The 12,579-nt window shown below is 38.8% G+C and overlaps 1 protein-coding gene across 4 annotated transcripts in view; it reads left to right on the forward strand.

Annotated features, from left to right (window-relative positions):
• LOC135074413 (lethal(2) giant larvae protein) overlaps nucleotides 1-12,579 on the forward strand; it is a 53,456-nt gene that overhangs the window by 34,147 nt on the left and 6,730 nt on the right. For all 4 annotated transcript variants that reach the window (XM_063968700.1, XM_063968699.1, XM_063968698.1 and 1 more), the window contains exons 3-10: nucleotides 553-730; nucleotides 1,875-2,121; nucleotides 2,503-2,690; nucleotides 7,989-8,168; nucleotides 8,581-8,669; nucleotides 8,751-8,870; nucleotides 9,279-9,441; nucleotides 10,135-10,327. In XM_063968700.1, coding sequence (XP_063824770.1) covers nucleotides 553-730; nucleotides 1,875-2,121; nucleotides 2,503-2,690; nucleotides 7,989-8,168; nucleotides 8,581-8,669; nucleotides 8,751-8,870; nucleotides 9,279-9,441; nucleotides 10,135-10,327 — 1,358 coding nt within the window. The remainder of the gene's footprint in view (nucleotides 1-552; nucleotides 731-1,874; nucleotides 2,122-2,502; nucleotides 2,691-7,988; nucleotides 8,169-8,580; nucleotides 8,670-8,750; nucleotides 8,871-9,278; nucleotides 9,442-10,134; nucleotides 10,328-12,579) is intronic.

Here is a 12,579-nt window from a genome sequence, read left to right on the forward strand (position 1 = left end):
CTTGGCTGTCTGTCGTCTGCCTCCTTACGTTTCGTGACCAGCACCATTGTATTGTCAGATGAAGGCGTCAAATAAGCAAAAAAAAGCTATTTTGCCGAAAATTACTTGCCTATTCGCATTTTTATTGACACTACTTAACCTTCTACCGTTCGTGAATCACTCCCATTATTTATGCCCTTTGCCTATTTTGGCTATGACTGGCCATTGTTTGTCACCTGTATCAATATTGATCGAAAATCGTGATATTTGGGCTTGGCTCAACAATTAATATCTATGAAAGAATAACACTGCTAAGAAACTTCACTTATAAAAGTGCCTAAAATGCCATTTATAATTTACCTAATCTAGCCATTGCCCGCATGGTTTGAGATCTGTCACTGAAACTTCATCGCGCGCACTTATTAGTATCAACCAAGACATGAGAAATTATTAACTCTCCGTAATAAACTTCATCCCCTGATGAAAATTGGCTCAGTGGTATACATATAGACTGTGATTCGTACCCATAGCTAATAAAATTATTTACTCATAGTCTTCTCCGTTTGTCCACAGACAGTCCAGCACGGCTTCCCACACAGAGCGTCGGCGCTAGCATGGGACCCGCTTCTCAGGCTAGCGGCGCTCGGCACCGCCACAGGAGCCCTCAAAGTGTACGGCCGCCCCGGCGTCGAGCTCTACGGACAGCACACCAACCCAGACTCGGCCGTCACACAAATACACTTCATTCCTGGTAAGCTACTTTAATGTACCGGAAAATTTTGTACGACATAAGGTTGCAGGCAACGCAGGACCGGTCGTTGTTGGGAGAGGCCTCTGTCCTGTAGATATTATTTGGTCGAAACGACGAATTTAAATAGCAGTGCTTTTATATCTTTGACATTAAGACCTCTACAGGGCAGTAACTATGCCCTGTTTACTATGTCACAATGTGCGCGGGAAACTGTGCAATGGTACGAACAATTTTAGATGGTATGAGAACTATGAGAAGCAAGAAAAACTTTCTACTTACTTCTTTTTATCGACTACTCTATTCGACGTAAACTTCAGGCCAGCCTTGGTCTACTTTACTCTAATAACGCCTATGCGGGCACTTGCATTGCCCTATAATTACCGTACCGGACAAAGTATACAGTGCAACGATCGAAACTGCTATAAAAACTTTAATGTAAAATATTAAAAACCCGTCGGAAGTATCGTTTAAAACCCTTTATTAAACCTAAAAGCGACATAATTTGAACGCATTAATGTGACTTTTGGCTCAGAAACATGATCCGTATATTAATAACCATAATGCCATCGATTTCATCCCATCAAACTTGCATGCAACAATATCAGACGGATTAGGTTTCATAACCGTGTCACAAAGTGACTCATCCATGTTAGATGAGTCTTGAATAATATGGTAATCATATCACTGGTCTCCTTGTCAATGTGACAAATTGTTTTTAACGGAAAACTTGTTTTGTTACTGCTTAATTGTATGAGAAATCTTTTCTTGAAATTGAACATGTTTACAAGCATTTAATTTTAAGTCAATGTACAGTAATTACTTTGCACATTTTGATAAAAATCAGTTTTTCCATCAAGAAACTGCAGTCCAGTATTAAATAAACAAGTGAATAAAGAAATGTCAAATAAAGTATTGTATTTATTGCCTGTGTTTACTTTAAACACTTATATTTTATGCCTCTCATTTTAACAGTCCACAATAACATTTCATTCTGTATAATATGTATTTGTAACAGTGAAGTACATCATTCTACAGCACAACAGACCACATATTTTGTTGCAATATCGCAACGATTACAACTAAAATATCATGCCATAGTATTTAGCTTGACGTGCTGATACATGAGTGTTTATTTCGTTTTCAGGCACCGGTAGACTAATAGCACTATGCGACGACAACAGTCTCCACCTGTGGGAGATCAACGAGAAGTCCCTGGTGGAGTTAAAGTCACACTCCTTCGAAGGCAAGAACAAGAAGATATCTTCCCTCTGCGTGGAGTCTACCGGGAAGAACCTCCTCTTAGGCACAGAGGGAGGGAACATTTACGCGCTCGATTTGAACGCCTTCACAGTGAATGAAGACGTCATCTATCAGGATGTGGTTATGCAGAAGTGAGTAACTGGGTTTATGTGGCTAGTTTTATTGCTGGAAAGAAACACAAACGTATTTTACACCCAGAGTTGAATATAGAATATCAATAAAATAGAATAAATAAACGTTAGTCGGTACACATCATAGACATTAGACACTACTAATGGTTAAATTAATTAAAATACAATGTACCTATTACAATATGCAAACTATTCTAACACTCCAAAAATGCCTACGTCATTAAGAAATAACTATTCAACCTCTAGATGTCAGGCTTGCATAAAATATCCAAATCTTGTAAACAATCCAGTATCCTGTCGTAAATACGTTCAAATCTATTCAAATCAAACCACTCATACAGTATACTCGAAACATCTAATAACTTACCGTTCTCATTCCAGCTGTCCAGAAGACTTCAAAGTGAACCCGGGCGCAGTGGAATCAGTGTGTGAACACCCCAAAGTGCCTTCGCGGTTGCTAATCGGCTACAACCGAGGGCTGGTGGTGCTATGGGACCGAGTGGCCGCCTCACCCACACACACTTTCGTCTCCAACCAGCAGTTGGAGAGTTTATGCTGGAATGACGATGGTAAGACACTTGAAAACTTTTTTTTCTTGAGAAATAGACTTTTCAAAGGTATAATAATGAAAATATATGTCCCAATATAACTTTTTTAACTTAAACTCAAATCTACGAGCCTTAGGAATATGATACAGGCGATGCAAAATACTCCATATAAATTGACTGATTTGTCTCAATTTCTCACTGCATTACGTATTCTATAAGCTTTCAGACACTTCCTTCCTTCAAGTTAATGACCAAACCAGAATACGTAACAGAATCTAAAGTGTCGTAAATTCCAATCCGGAAAGGACAATGTTCGTTCTCCATACATTGTTCGCCTAAGAACCAACAATTTTGACATATTACTACCCGAAAGCGAAATAATACGATTCTGTGTGTAAGAACAATGATTCCTGATGGACACTTGCCATAAAATTAATGATTAAGAATATTAAATCACAGCGATTTTATAATATGTCGTTTATGACAACATGGCGTCTAATGTATTAAGTGAATGTATGAACACCGATTCGCGAAAAATGTTTTGTATTGTCGTCACGCCGAGTCGCAGCCAAATAGTATAAAATAATAGAACAAGGTTTAGAAATACAACTCGGCATTCCACTTTTATAATATGCCCACATATTGCACGTAAATAAACAACATGAATCGTAGGTTGTTTCCACCCTTGTCATCTGACACATGAAATAAACTCCTATTGTATTATAGATATCGAAGCCGAATCGTATATAATAATAGAATGGGTTTTGGAGATCACTCGGGGTTCCACTTTTATAAAATACCTACATATTGCATAAAAATAACACGAATCATGAGTTTTCTTTTCACCATTTACATCTGACACGAGATAACAAACTCCTATCTCCATGACTACCGTCGTAGTCTATCCTCGTAGCGCCCACGGATTTTTTGGATCCTCTTTAACTACGACCCGACCGTCCTTCTTATAGGACTTATAGTTATAGTCCTATCAGCCCAAGATTTTGAGTTGAAATTCGTATGTGTTAGAGTTACCGGTTTGAAGTGAAACTTTCAGGGTATAATTATGATTATATTAGCATGTGTTTTTAAATTCAATTATTTGTCTACCTTTTGTTCTTTAAAAAGGCCATCGGGCCACAAATTCTAGATTAAAAGGAAGTATTAAGTGATGTAAAATTAAATAATACAAAAAATTAGTAGTGTAAAGAGTATTAAATTAATAATAATAATAAATATAATAAATATTTTTGAACAATTTCACACATAACGCTATCTAGCCCCATAGTAAGCAATTAATATGCTTGTGTTATGGGTGCTCGCTTAACGGATATACTACATTATATACGTTTTAAATACATACATATTATACTAGTAACACCCAGACCCATCACAGAAATTAAAATTCATCATTTCAATTTCTGCCCGGCTGGGAATCGAACCCGGGACCTCTCGGCATAGTAGTCCCTTTTAGAACTACTACACCAAACGGCCGACAAATAATTAATTAATTAAATTAATTATTAGTGAAAGATAAGTTGCATTTTTATATTAGTAATATTCCATAAACCAATATAACACAAAGCCACAAACTAAAAATATTGTGATATTTTTAGTACTAGCTTCGACCCAACCGCCTTCACAAAGTACATATTATTTCAAACCAAGATTTCGCAGAATTTCTGCCCTAAAAATGCAAAGTAATTATCTCTATTTAAGTAATACCTATTCGTTAGCAACTTTTTGCATAAAAACATACTCGACAACCACGGATTATCATAAAAAAATGCGATTTACTAACTACATGTTAGTGAGCCGTCCATACCGCCGGCCATTTTTCAAAAAATCCCATCTGTCAATTGTGACAGCCAATGGTAGCATACCGGAAACTGTTCCCTAATATTTCGTTCAGAAATCGAATTAAATTATTTCTTTAAGCCGCGAAATTTCAAAAATCTAGACAAAGTTTAATAATATGGCCTTCTGAAAGGCGCATGGGCGGTAATTGAAAGTTAGTTGAAAAAAGTTCTGGGCTGTAGTCGCCATATTTATTTTGGGTTATCAAAAGGCGCGTGGGCGCTACGAGGCTATGCCAAAGACTACAATATTTTAAGCAAGAAGTTTCAAACCTTAGCGGCTACGGTAACCCCTGGGCCACATACATCGTGATAACATTCGGTCGACACTGGAACGAAGTCTTGCGATTATGCAAAAAAGCATCGTATTCTAGTGCGGCTATATCACGTTCAACCGGGGTTTTAATTCGACTAAAGTCCTGACTAAAGACTGGAAGAAAATACGCCGCATTGTATGAGCACTTCGTGTTCGCTAAAGCGGCTTCAGATCTAGAGCCCACATAGTTTTCTTTCCAATAATATCCGCAAGTAGCGCTGCATGATCTTTACAACAAAAACGGCAATAGTTATTAAGGTGCCAAAATTATATGATTACTTTGGCACGGTATTATACACGTTCGAAGATTTGTCATTTTCATTCATTTCATCATCATCATCATCATTTCAGCCACAGGACGTCCACTACTGAACATAGGCCTCCCCCAATGACTTCCACATCGCACGGTTGGTAGCGGCCTGCATCCAGCGCCTTCCCGCTACCTTTATCAGGTCGTCGGTCCACCTTGTGGTGGGTTGACATTGCAGAATATGACTTTTGATAGGTTCATCATAGAATTCGGCGGGGATTATCCTCACGGAGGAAGTTCGTAAAAGGGCGGAACAAGATCTTATAATAATGCAAGGCCGAAGCTGTAACGCGCGTGCTCCTACGTGTAATCCGGCGAGTATGCAATAAATAGTAATGTCTGGTAAATAGTGGTAATACGTATCGTTCGTTCGTTCGTTTCAGCCGAAAAGACGTCCACTGCTGGACAAAGGCCTCCCCCAAGGATTTCCACGAAGACCGATCCTGCACCGCTCGCATACAGGCACCTCCCGCGACCTTCACCAGATCGTCGGTCCACCTAGTGGGAGGCCTGCCCACGCTACGTCTTTCGGCTCGTGGTCGCCACTCAAGAACTTTCCTGCCCCAGCGGCCATCAGCTCTACGAGCTATGTGCCCCGCCCCGTCTATGTCTATATGCGCTACGATTACAGGGTATCATTTTGCATAGTCGCAAGACTTCACTCCGCTGCTGTCAAATCAATGTCGCATAATGTTATCGCAATGTGTGTGGCCCTTGGCCAAATCACAGAAGCCTATGTGAAGAAAGAGCACTTGAATGACAATGAAAATCAGGGTTACCATTTTATAAGATCTCCTCACTATTGAGGGTAACAAAGTAACATTAATAATCTAGCCATTAATTACATTTATTACCTATACGAGAAAGTAAAGCAACATGCGGTTTTATTTTAATTTGTAAAATATTTGTAACTGTTCCAAGTTTAGTTTTACAACAGTATTGCTGTTTCAGCTGTCACTGTGAAGCTTTGGGAAAATAAATAAATACAAAAAATATTAACATAAATATTTATTTAAGTTTTTATGTTCATTATCATAATATGCCAATTTAAGTTACACTGTGTGACAGTCTTTGACACTAAACAAACTCTTCAGCTTAATAATACCTACCTACAGGGCGTTTTTATAGTTACTCTTGCTGATGAAACAAGAAGGGTTGATTCTACTACTGAAATACAACTACTTTTCTTACAGGACCAATATCAAATTCTCAAAAAAATTCACATCCTCGTGATGGTGATAATTTCTATGGAGAGGTTTTTTTTTTTATATTCGGTCTCTTGGGATAAGTTATTCCATTTGAGCAGTAGAATTAATCCTTTTTATTTGATCACATATAAAAATAACACAAGTGTGTGTGTTTAGGAAAACTTCTTCTTTGGTATGGTATCACTACGGAGTTATAATGTCGGCAACTCTGTATCACTGACTTGTAACTTTCAAACAGTATGAATAATAAGGGCACCACATTGGTTTTCTTTCTGAAAAAAGGCTTTCACTTTTAGTACTAACCCTTTAGCACTATTTCATTGAAATAAAAATACAATAAACGCACAGAAGACTGAAATTGAGTCAACTGACGTGACATTTATAATTTGTTGACATTATGACAGTTTGACAAGACTAGGGATTGAAAAAGTTTTAATTGAAAAAGTAAAATGACAATTTATTAAAACGATTCACAAGGATATAATCGATTAAAAATATTTATAAAATGTTCTGATACTTGCCTGTAGCGATTATCCAATCCTGGTTTCTACTGAAAAACTACTTCGTGGCAAGATTTTAATAAAATAATAAAATCTTTATCTTCTCTTTCACAATCTATAAAAGTTCATTGGTCTATTATTAATGTGCTATGAATGAGGGTTTTCGCGATTGAAAAATCCGCGAGATGGCAATACGTAGACGCGAGGTCCAAATGCTGCATGATTGGTGGATATCTGTCAATGTCATGTCAAAAATAACCAATCATGCAGCATTTGGACCTCGCGTCTACGTATTGCCATCTCGCGGATTCATTGGCATAGATTATGAGAGACTGGCAACTATACTAGGTTGATATATGTTTCTCACACTTCAACTGGCATTGGATTCAACATCGGATTCTGACACTTTTACAGTTATGATACCATGAATATCAGTTTATGGTCCTAATTATTATTATTTTATTTACGACCTTCGACCAGTTGGACACTTTAGATAGCTTCTTGTAATAGTGTCAATATCTTTTTAGCTTTTAACGCAAATCTAGTCTTCAAAGCAGTTTAATCGATTTATTTTATTTTCAAAATCGATATTTTATTGTCTATGATGGCCGCAGGAACATCACTGTACATGGACTCCCAGCAATAAAGTACGGTAATGCCTCGTACAGATTTTATCGGCAAAAATTATGGAACTTGATAGGTTTTAGACCATGCCACGCACCAAAACGTCCGGAAGTTGTAATAGTATTATAGAATAAACGTTAAAAGACTTATTTATTTAATTTTTCAATGCTTAAGTGTCCATTAGAACGAAAGGGTGCTTAATGTATTAAAAAAAATAGAAAATAATTATGATGGGTTAATGTTTTTTGGCGGTTTTTTAGGCGGTTTCTGACAATGTCCTTTGTGTAACGTGCTTGTATCAAAGTGCATATTTTATAGTTTCCTTCCACCATTAACACAGAAGCTTTTAGTTGATGATTATGTCCAACTTAGATAACCGTAGATTTTTATCACTCTTTCTTAACAAACTCACATATAATTTAATCCCAGATCTTTGGAAACTATCTCTATCTGACTAATCTATCTTAGATAAGATTTCTATCGGTTTTAAAACTTTACATTTCCCCAGGCGAGCACTTCACATCCTCCCACAACGATGGGTCGTACGTCACGTGGGAAGTGGCGGCGGCGGCGTCCGACCGGCCGCTCAAGGAACCCGTCAACCCATACGGCCCGTACCCTTGCAAGGCCATCTCGAAGATCCTCACACGGACTAGTGTAGATGGAGAGGAGATCGTTATCTATTCTGGTAAGTTAATCATAGTTTTCTACAAGTATTTTCTATCTAGAGGGTAGTAGTAGGGTAAGGGAAGTATTGAATACTAGAGCAGTAATTACTTTTTAGTTCAGTCTTTCCCAAAGTGGGCGATAACGCCCCCTTGTGGGCGCTGCAGGCTTAAAGGGGGGCGGTAAGAGACCCAGAAAAAAAATCGGGACGTTGTATAGAAGCTTGGGAGACGTCATTTACTAGGAGGTCTCTTAGACACCGACTGAGCACTCGACTCTCGACTACAAATTGGGGCGTTAAAAAGAATTTATTCTCAAAGTGGGCAGTAGACAAAATAAGTTTGGGAACCGCTGTTTTAGTTAAAGAACCACAATTGTATAAATAAATTGATTTTTTTATGTTTTACCTATTTACGTTGGCGATGTCATTTCAGGTGGTATGCCCAGAGCGTCATATTCAGACAAATACACAGTCACAGTACAACAGGGCGAAAAGCACGTCGCATTTGATTTCACAAGTCGTGTAAGTATGAAACAGCACAATAATGTTATTATTTCCTATTTGAAAAACCTGACAAGTTATAATATTTATTAAATTTTGCAGGTTATAGACTTCTTCACGAGTACACCGGTGCCGCCAGACGGCGTTCCCTTGCAAGAAGAGCGGCCAGACACTCCTGCGCAAATTCAGCTGCAAACGGTCAACCAAGTTGCCGCAGCTTTGGTAAGATAATTTGGTCTTAGGCTGAGTCCGCACTATTTTTTTTCCCCGCATGCGGTATACCGCCAAACCGCGAGACCTCCCGAAACGTATACGCGAAAAAAAGCTGCAGTGCGGACGCTTGCTTTAGTTTTACAACTTAGTTATAAAATCACGCGGTTAAAAACCGCGGTGGTTTAGTCGTAGTGCGGACTTGGCCTTAAATAACATTGTTATACCTGACCCATTTTTGAAGCGTCAATAGCTGAACGGGTAAGGTGTTGGACTGATCGACTAGGCATCCGAGGAACGCACTCGAAACAAAAGCATACTTATCTGAGTAAGAGGGGTTAACGTGACTTTTTAGTTATTTGTGCAATTAAAAAAAACTCGCATAATTATCATTTACATATTATTTCTCTTTTTTCATAGGTTTTGCTCGCAGAAGAGGAACTAGTGGTGATAGACCTGTGCGATCCTCGCTGGCGACCAATGAGGTTGCCTTACCTGGTGTCCATCCACGCGTCTGCCGTCACTACCGCACAGCTCGTAGACAATGTGGCTGCTAATGTGTACGATAACATCGTGGCCGCCGGTGAGTCTCGTGAGATGCCGTTGGCACAGTGGTGATTAATGAGACAGCCGTCTGGCAGTGGCAACTAATATTGGCGACCTGGTTACAGCCAAATGACGTCCACTGCTGGACAAATGTCTCCCTCAATGACATACAGCACTGGTGACAAATCGGTGTCAGAATTAATTTATAAGAGTAGGCGCACACCGTTGATTTTTAGTTGGCCGATAGTTGTGCCCGATTTTAAATTGTATGAAGAATCAGCCAAATCGAATCGGCGTAGTGTGCGCACTCCCATACATGCCCATACCGATCAACTGCCCGACTAAACTATCGGCCGACGAAAAATCAACGGTGTGCGCCTACTCTTAATGAGGCTGTCCTCAGATGGACTGGTGTCAATGAGAAAGGATGTCTATTCTTGTCCTGTTGATTTCTCTGTCTTGCCATGTCTTCCATTAAGACTTTGGGGAAAACACACAATGCATGGGGCATTCAACAAGGTAGGCTTCAGCGAGCCCTTCAAGAGTCTTCCGTCTGGTCCGTCTCTTACGGGCCTGGGGTACTTTTAGTTTCACCATGGTGCCCAAACGAATTGAAAAATGTTCTCTCTCTTTTATTTGGCAGAGTGACCGTATTTTCATATTTTTCATTACAGTGCTTCGCCTCTGTTCCTACTAAGAATGCCGTTACAAAATATCTTCTATCCACCAGGCAACCAGCAGACCGAGAACATGTATTCCGAAGGGGCGTGGCCTATATCAGGCGGCATCGTGGAGGGCGGGCCTCCCCCCGCGGAGCGTCAATTGCTCCTCACGGGGCACGAGGACGGATCGGTCCGCTTCTGGGACGTATCCGGCGTGGCCATGACGCCTCTGTACAAATACACCACCGCTCAGCTTTTCAGGTCAGTTGTAATACTTCTGGATTTGGGTATTGGACATTGGTTTACTAACCCCTTGTAAAACTCTAGCTAGCTATACGCCTACTTACCATAATTGTACCGTTAAATGCAGATTACATTACAAGCTAAACATATTTGTTAGCTTCATGCGGCTAAGTAAATCTACTTCGCTTAGGCGTCACGTGTCAATCTATTTTCTTCTAAAAATATTCACACCATTTACATGATTATTTCTGTAATACGTTACATTGTAAGGTCGACGGCACATCGAGCTAAACGCTGTGGCATCTTATGTAGTTGTTATTAGGGCGAATCTGCAACAAAACGTGTAGTCTGTGCTGTCCACGGTACATTACAATAAAAGGTGATTTTCTGTTACTGAAATCAGCTTTAAGATAATAAAGATTTAATAATGCATTACAGTCCTATCAACTTAAGCTGAGAATTGCATTTGTGTGAGTGATCGCCAAAAGTACCGTTAGTAAAACACATACAAATAAAATTAATGTTTTATTAAAAGGAAGTCTATAAAACACTTGCTACCAATTGGGCCGATGTAACGACACTTGACACATCCTTTTAAATAAATAAATAAATAAAAACAGGTCTTCGCTCAGCATATGCCAAGGCACGAAGTACCTCGACGCTGATATTCTGCGAGCACCGTTTATAGAGAGGGCGTCCAGCCAGCCTTACAAAATACAACAAAAAGACAAACTTTATAAAATTACAAAATAAAAACAGACTAAAAACTTTTCGTTCACACCTTTAAAATACGTATTCAATTTCCATAAAATTTCTTTCACTTGGCTGCTTAATGGATTTCGTACAGGAAATTCACTTACAGTAGGAGCCATTTCACTAATATGTATTTGGAACACAATTACATAAAATTACACGTATCTGCTACCAGTACCGGCGGTGAAGTGAAGTATGTGAGCGACAAGGAAGCGGTGCGTGGCGGACGCGCCGCGCTTCAGGCCGCTTGCTATAATAAACCATGCGCGGGACGCGCCGCGCTTCAAGCCGATTGCCACTCTAAACTATCGGTGTGCACTCACACAAATGCAATTCTCAGCTTAAGTTGAGAGGACTGTACATTATTATCAATTTCAAAAAATCTAAACATTCCCTAACACTATTATGTCTGTCAGGTTATATTGACCCCAGGATTAAAGATCAAGGATATTACAACTTATTATTGTAGATCTCATCAAATACATCATTCAAGATTATTTGTTTTTATTGACCTACCTAATATTTTTCTTATTTTTTATGGTTTAAAGCTAGATGGAATTGTTTGTACTTACCCTGATAAGTTGTCATCACGATACTATTTTGTGCTTGCTACTAACATAATGCTAATGATTACCCTTTTGCTTGTCGCTTGCTACTTTACGAAGTGGGCTGAAAAGATCGACTACGAGGTAAACTTACATGTCAGCATACATGTTATACTATATTTTCTGCATGTTTTATTTGGTTTTATTGAGACTTTTTTGTCTACTACAGAGCGGTAAGAAATGATACTCATTAATCTTTAGTAATGCAACAGCCATGTTCTTACGTACGTGTTCAGCTAAACGTATGATAATGGGGTTGCGTTGTTAAGCTGGTGTTTTTGTATTTCACACATTTCTAATAGTCCCCTCTTTATAACCTAATGTAAGAGTGTGTGTAGAGTGTGTACCCCACCACAATAGTGTGTGAACGATGGGTTTCGCACTACTGACCTTGGATTGGCAATCGGTATTCAAATAAATAAACGATCTAACTCGTGGAATACGCATATCGCCATTGACAGCCATTTCACCTATTAGAAACATTGCACCTATTATAAAACTAGGTATGGAGTTTTACTCATAGACTGATCTACCAGATTTTACATAAAACTGAAACGATTGGAGTAAAGTTACCGATCACCCAGTTTCTTTCTAAAGATTAATGTGTTGTATTCTTACCGCCCACAGCGGGAATGTCTTATTTCGTATTTTTTATGTTCTATTTCTTTATTGCTATAGTGATAGTGGTTGGAAATTTTGGAATAGTCTTTATTTCTTTTGTATGTAAACTAACGAGTTCATGTTTTGCTCATAGTCGGTAATAGTGCTCAACAAAATTATTTTTAAATATTATTTTTGATTTACCCTATTAAATTCCCTTTACCATATTATCTCATTAACAGACATAACACGAGCACTTTGAATTAAACTTTTTATAGAAATACATAAAATACCAGTAAGCAGCTGACAAGT

The sequence above is a fragment of the Ostrinia nubilalis genome, chromosome 9 (genome assembly GCF_963855985.1).
Source record: "Ostrinia nubilalis chromosome 9, ilOstNubi1.1, whole genome shotgun sequence".
Taxonomy (NCBI): Eukaryota; Metazoa; Arthropoda; class Insecta; order Lepidoptera; family Crambidae; genus Ostrinia; species Ostrinia nubilalis.